Raw genomic sequence first — 7,753 nt, forward strand, 5'->3', positions numbered from 1 at the left:
ACCCATTTTCCCTAGATGTTAATTTCCTCTGAAATACGTATTGTGTTGAAGGTTGTTTTCATTTCAAACTCGTTTGCACCAAACAGTGTTTGGTTGTAAAATTCGTTTTCCCATTTCATTGCTTTGCTGTGAGACTTTGTCCTGAAGGTTGTTCTGTTGTGAAGCCCGTTTTCTACTAAAAGATGATAATGTTGCGAATTTCTTCAGAGTGATTTTTTGCAGAACTCGTTTTCTCCTGATGGTTGTTTTGATTCAAAGCCAATTTTCCCTAAAAAGTCATTTGTTTTGAAATTTATTTTCTCACATAGATTAATTCGCTAAGAAATAATTTCCCCAAAAATAATGCATTGATGTGAAATTAGTCCCCCCCCCCCTCCCAAAAATATAGTGTTTTGTTTGGAAACTCGTTTTCCCCAAACCATGCCTTGCTTTTAAAGTGGTATCTTGTCAAACTCATGTTATTTCAATTAGTGTATTGTTGTGAATATAATTTTCTTCTAAAAGGGATTTATTGACTCGTTAAATCTATCAAACAGTGCTTTGATGTTGAAGTAATTTATTCCTTAAGATTATGTAGTGAAACTCATTTTCCCACTAAGATGAAAGTCCATTGCTGTGAGAACTTTTTTCTCAAAAAGTTGGTTCTTTGTTGTGAAAGCTATTTTGTAACAAATTTAGCTTCCAATGAAGATTGTTTTCAGCAAAGAGTGATCGGTGGTCAAATTCTGTATACCATAAAGAGGATGCTTTGTTGTGAAAGCCCTTATCGGTCAAAATTGATTTGTTGCTAAAATGTTTATCTCCCAAGTTTTTTCTTTTTCGTGAAACTCGTTTCCTTCATAGTGCTACGCTGGGATTTACTTCCAATATGCGCTTTGTTTCGAATTATTTTGCTTTGAAAGTTATCCCAAAAAGGGTTCCTTATTACGAAAGTGATTTTCTTAAAAGTAGTGTGTTTCTTGAAACCCATTTATCCACATACTGTAGTACGTTATTATGCTGGCAGGTTTGTTTTCCCCCAAAGATTGCTTTGTTCTGAAACTTCTTCCCCAAAGATGTTTTGTATTGAAAATTGTTTTCCCACAAAGGGATCTTTGTATAATTGCGAAACTCTTTGCTCATAGGGGTTAGTGTGAAACTCGCTATCCCCAAAAAATGAAAATTGTTGCTATGAAAGCCATGTATCCCCCATAGATTGTTTAACACCGAAAATCTTTTTCCATAAAAGGGCTCTGTTGGTTTTCCCCAAAATGTGCTTTGGTTTAAAATACTTTTTTTTCCTCATCAAGAGTAATTTTGTTTTGTTAAACATATTAGCCCCAAAATTATTTTTTGTCGTTAACTCATTTTCCTTCAAAGGGTATTTTTTTTTCATGTAAAAGTGAGGTCCCCTTTTATAGGTATTGAATTTAATATTTATAATACCTTTGACCGTCATATATAGTGTGCGGGACTGTGGATGCATGTAAATATTGTTGATCTACTGTGCAATCACCTTCCATATTACAGTTGGGAGTTTTGGATCAGTCGTTTGATAACCTACCTTATCATCCATTAATTCATTCCGTCTACATCAGTATGCCTCTCTATCAATGTGCAATATAATACTCTGATGAAATTCCTTGCAAAACTTTTATATTTTGGAATATCCTCCTCTTGTTAAAAGAAACAAATTCGACATCAGTGTAAAATATAACAAAGCAAATCACTAACTGTACAAAACAAAATTACATTTATTTTTCAAACTTCTTGAAAAAAATTGACTCGTCGAAGTGAATGAAATGTAATTGTATGTAATTTTCATTATTAAATAGTTTGAAATAATTTAAAATAAATTCTCTCTCTCTCTCTCTCTCTCTCTCTCTCTCTCTCTCTCTCTCTCTCTCTCTCTCTCTCTCTCTCTCTCTCTCTCTCTCTCTCTCTCTCTCTCTCTCTCTCATAAAAGTAGTAAATGTCATTAAAGATTGCAGTTCTAATTTTGCTCTTGTGTTGACTAGATGCATAAGTCCCAGCCCGGCGGGCATAATTTACTTTTATTGCACAGCAAATTTGTGCACATTTAAATCAAGTTTTCCGATGAATATATAATTTTTTATAATTGAGCAGTGATGTTTTATAAGTTTTTCTCATTCCATGATTTATTTTATATTTTACTGTGATCTCAAGAAGATTTATAGCAATGACAGTGTTAGAAATTCTGCGAGGTTGATATATGAAGGTATCTTTTCTGTATATTTAATTTTTCTTGTTCCTTTAAAGGAAGTTCTAGCCTGAAAAATTACCCCGTTATGCTTGATTCTTTTAGTTTCTATTACAAACAATTTGTAGGTTATTTGTACGGTAATGATTAATTATTATCATAAAACAATGAACTTGTTTTGGTTTTACGTCTTGTATTTTCATGTAGCATTATTTAGTTGTGATTCTTGAAAATCTTTTTCATCAGATGTACAATATGAAATTCATATGTCAATCTTCCGAGAGCGTTGTCACTGTGCTGACATGAGCACTAGGACCTTGGAGAAAGTCAAAGCTCAAGGATAATATATATCTTATGTTTATCTCATGGAAAGTATACAACCTTTTTTTTTTAAGCTGGAGTTGCTCCAAGATTCCTATGAACCTGTTACAGAATGCCTGTAGAGTACTTTTGTCTGGTCGAACTCTTTTGTTGAAGTTGCAGTGGTCGGAGTTTATCTCCTTTTTGCTCTCGGATGTCAGCAGTATTTTACAAGTTAAACTGCCAGAGAGAGGAAGAGCCAAAAGGAAATGTCTGGTTTGCATTTTTATCATGCAAACAAACATTTTAAATGTATTTCTCTTGCAAAAGGCTCTTAATTTCGTTTGACATCGTGCCTGGAAGATGGGATATGATCTGTCTAATTTAGTATTTTTATTTTTTCCCTTCAAGAATGACTTATTTATTTAGGCTTTCGCTTCGGCATGATATATTTGTTAAAGAGTCCATGGAAATAATGCGCTTAAAGAGCTGACAATTACCTTCATGTCGGGACAAGACTGGTCCTAAATATCCCCTTGGGGAGTTCCACGTAATTTTACAGGACGGGACTTGACGGTTGGATAACTTTTGTTAACAGCCAACCATTTCCTCTGGACTCACCTGTCTGCTAAATTAGTAAGTTATGCTGGTTACTCACCAACATTTTAGCGGTGATGAAGTTGATGCACTTTCGCTGTGATCTGCATCGAAGGTATACAGGTATCTGAGTCAACTCGAGAGCACTAGCGAGGCTAACTCGTCCAGCCCACTAACCGAATGCGAACTCCTGTAGACACACGAACATACGTGCGAGAGTTGTCCAGGCCTTCTGTGGAGACTGGCGGTGTCTCGGGACTCGGGATCCGTTCCTTAGTTGTCAGTTGCCTTGCCAGTGTCCATTGGGCTGTGAGAGAGAATAGAGTGGAGTCGAGGGTTGAGATGCGGGGTTGATGTGTCCATTCCTACCCCCCGTAACCCCTTGACGAACCCAGTGTGACGTTCTAATCACGGATTACCTCGCATTGTGTCTATTGTGATTTTTGTTACCACTTTATTTCCACCATTTCTTGTTAGTGTTATGTGATGCTTATAGTGTCATTGAAAAAATCGGCATTTGATAACTAGTGAGATAGACTTTTTTGTGACAACGAATCAAGTGCCTTCGGCGTATAGTTCAAAAGTGCCCAAAGGCTTCAAAGTTAAACAAGACTCTGTGCTTTTGTTGTGGAAACATATGCTCTTTAATAATGATTTTTAGTGTTTTGCACAGTTTTATGTCTGATATTTAGATACAGAAGCCTGTTAACTATTGGCTATTTCCAACATCAATTGTATTGTCGTTTTACACACTGATGTAAATATATATTTTACGCACCAAATCCTTTTATAACCAAGTGAAAGGGATTGCCAAGAAAAAGTTTCACGATTTTGGGAGTGCCCCAAGTGGAGTAAAACATAATCTCTAATTCCAAAGAAAACTTGAGACCCAAGGTTTATCATCGGTGACTTCTTAGTATCTCCTTTACCTCACGACCAAATAGTGATGATTGAGAAGGATTCTTTCGCCAGGGCTTCTCTTCGGCGATGGAAAAAGAGAGCAGCAGGTGAGTTTAACGTCGGATTCAGTTCTTTTTGGAGGAAACGCAGGAGGGGGAGCGAGTAGGGGGAGGAAAAGGAGAGTCTCGGGAAGAACCAGAACAGGTGCGAGATGGTTGGGCATGGGGCAACAGCAGATACATAGGAAGAGGAGAAAGGAAATTCCCCGATAAGCAGTTACGAGATTATGTGGGTGTTTGGGGGTGGGATGGGGAGGAAATAGGCCAAGGGGCTGAGAAAATTACCATTTTGTTTTATTAGGTAGTACACAATGCAAAATGGCAGGGAAGAATGGATTCTCAAAGTCATGCTTTGAAGGATTGTTGTTGAATCGCTTATTAGTTTCGAGCTTAAAAGGAGACGTCAGTCATTGGGAGAAGTGTGACAAGGAGATCCAGGAGAGAGTATCCCCAATCAAGACAATGAGAGCCTGAAAGTGAAGATGATTATTTAAATATTGAAACGTAACGCAGTAGTGGGCCTTTGTGTTCGCTTTTGGTTGGTGTAAAGGTATAGATGGACATTTTGTGATGGCGGTGGTGTGGACGGCCAAGTGCATCTGACTTCTGACCACCATTGTGAGTTTTTGTTCAGAGCCTTTTCCTCTCCTCTTGTGTCGCCCCCTTTAAATCCGGCTCACCTTCGTGCACACCTCCTCTCCCCCCTTGATATATATTGTTTTTATCTTGAGCCTACACCTGTGCATTAGCCTTCATCGTAGAATTGCCTGCTTTCTGTTTTTCTAAGGTGATCATCACTTCGTATTTATTATGATGTCTAATATCTTGTTTTTTCCGAACACTGGTACTGCATATCCTAATATGATTTCCATATATTTTTAGGAAAATTAGGTTGTAAGAACTTCATAATTTGTTAGAATAATGTCGTAATGGTGCAGAAATAATGATAACCTACTTTCACTGATACTGTCATATCATTAAGTTGAAAGTGGCTCTCAATTCATAAGTAAATATAAAATTTATGCAAGAGACCCTCATAAAATTATATTATTCAAGAACGAGGCCAAAGAAAATATTCGCTGCCCCTTTCACATGAAAATATTTGATAATAAATAAGACTGCAAAGATATTGAGAGGTCTGAATTGAATTAATCGCCGCATCCGGAATAAGTTTTTCATTATTTTTATATATAAATAAATAAAAAAATCTCTCATATATATGTGTGTATATATATATATATATATATATATATATATATATATATATATATATATATATATATATATATATATATATATATATATATATAAATTGTTTGTATATATAGTTAAGGTTTTTGTTCTGAGGAGATACCATCCTTTACATCGCAAAAGATACAGGAAGAGTGAGTCGTAGAGAATGAGAAAAATTGAATAGGCGACCCAATTGATTGTGTGACCTTGATGGGGGTAGACACTGGACGATCCTTTTAAATACCCATGATGAAAGACCTTAATGGTCTGCCCCATTGTGGAAGACATTGCACTCCATTCCTGATCTTGTGAGAAAGCATTTACCGGTTGGTCAAGGAAAGGTTTCAATACACATTTATGAATTCCCTTTCTTTTGGGAGCTAATAGTTATATTTCTATTTATTTTAATCTCCGTTTGATTATCTGATGTACACTTTTTTATTACACAATGTATGGAAGTTTGTTGCATCAAAATCTATTTTACCGTACACATTTAGCCGCATTTTTAGCTTTAATTTGTGTTTTTCCTAATAAATTTTCACATAATAATAAAGCTGAAAAAAAATCTAGAACAAAATTAATTTTACACGAGTCTCCATGCGTGTATTAATGTTACCTTTATAGTTATCATCACTATTATTTCTCACAAATATCTATAAAAACAAATTCCTTCCCACCAGCAATCTCTTCCAATTCATCCAAACTGAGAATAATATATAATGTGGGTTTGTCATTTTCCATTAAGTGATAGACATTCACCAGTCATCTCTAACAAGCAGTCGTCAAGTCAGTAAGAAACCTAATGTATAATGCACATTGTGTAGCAATGTTTCTTTGTAAATCTGACTTTTGAACGGTAACGCTCATCATGTTTAACTATCCCAAAATGTTGAATAAGAAAGTGGAGAACAACATAATGTGCTCGATGTAATTACGATTCTTTGGCAGTATGATGTATTACACTACGTTTTCTCGTTCTAAATTTCGATGTAGAATTAATTTTACATGGTGGACACATATTTGAATGTGTTCGTGATTTAGTTAAACCGATTAACCACCTACCTACCCATACAAATGTAAATGGATGCCCTTGTCTGCTAGAGTGAAGAAAAAGGACCTTGGCACCCTATATCTCTTCCTTAAAGAACTGGTGAGAACCAGAAGGCTGTGATCTGATATTTTGGGAAATGAATAAATATGTAATATATATATATATATATATATATATATATATATATATATATATATATATATATGTATGTATGTATATACTGTATATAGAGTGTGTGTATGTATGTATGTGGTGTGTATCATTTGGTTTTCCTTTCAAGACTTCTTTATGAAACCTAACATGGACATTTTGTAGATTTGCGTGGAGTCATTTTGACCTTGGTCGGTAGCAGGTGCATTCAGGAACTAAAAAATAAGTTATTGTGTGTTGGTGGAATTGTTAGATATAAAATATCGTTTCGTTATATTCAGTTAGGTGCTATGATTGTGAATTATTTTAATAAATCTCTTTATTATGTAAAGGCTCAAATAAATTATCGAAACCTTTCATGACTACTTTAAAAGTATTTTTGCTGTTATGTTTACTTTCAGTTTTTTACCACTATATCTTGTCAGAGTTTCAGATAGTCAGTGGAGGAATAGGGTAAATGTTTGGTTTCCAATGTAATTGCTCCGTCTACATATTTTCTTTTTATTTACTGCACATAGAATCGTTCATATGAGTTGATGATAGGTTTCTTTTTCATACAATCGAAGATAATTAAAAATACAACTCCTTTCAACGCTCCAGGATTTGAAGTCTCTCAAGACCTTAGAAAAATATTGCGGTGTAATTTTATCGAAACCAACTCTCTCTCTCTCTCTCTCTCTCTCTCTCTCTCTCTCTCTCTCTCTCTCTCTCTCTCTCTCTCTCTCTCTCTCTCTCTCTCTCTCTCTAATGGGAGGGTTGAAAAAATCCTGATTCTTAGGAGACCAATAAATAAAATGTCTCTTGTCTTCATTAGCCACCTGAATGAAACTACAAATGTAGTGGAAAACTTAATAGAAGATTATTCGAATATTGTTAACTAAAAGGGGAATGGTTATTTTATACCATAGAAATAACTAAGCAAACAAGTCTTTTATATAGAAATTCATGCGAATACCTGAACTTTAACTATTTTTCAAGCATATTCCCCCACCCCCACCTCATTATAGTCTAGATAATTTCGATAAATTCCTTTAAAAATTTTCAATCTAATAAATATACTATGACTAAATTTGCTGCTCATCCGATCTGGATACTGAAATACTATCCGTTGAAATAAATTTAGTATAGTATAAGAAATAATCTAGTTCTTTTTCTCATGTACATAAAATCGCGAAGAGGCCCCCCCCCCAAAAAAAAAAAAAGTGAAATGAATTGATCGCTAATTAAAACACCAGAACAAATGTGATTACCCATCTAAACAGT

At 35.0% G+C, this 7,753-nt stretch overlaps 1 protein-coding gene across 13 annotated transcripts in view; it reads left to right on the plus strand.

The window, feature by feature from the left end:
- DIP2 (disco-interacting protein 2) overlaps positions 1 to 7,753 on the plus strand; it is a 262,033-nt gene that overhangs the window by 185,265 nt on the left and 69,015 nt on the right. Inside the window, exon 1 of one of the 13 annotated variants that reach the window (XM_068348196.1) lies at positions 3,375 to 4,104. The exons of the other annotated variants lie outside the window; for them this stretch is intronic. Coding sequence (XP_068204297.1) covers positions 4,044 to 4,104 — 61 coding nt within the window. The 5' untranslated portion in view covers positions 3,375 to 4,043. Of the gene's footprint in view, positions 1 to 3,374; positions 4,105 to 7,753 lie in introns of those variants that run through there. 13 annotated transcript variants of the gene reach the window in all.

This window comes from Palaemon carinicauda, chromosome 24 (assembly GCF_036898095.1).
Source record: "Palaemon carinicauda isolate YSFRI2023 chromosome 24, ASM3689809v2, whole genome shotgun sequence".
Lineage (NCBI taxonomy): Eukaryota > Metazoa > Arthropoda > Malacostraca > Decapoda > Palaemonidae > Palaemon > Palaemon carinicauda.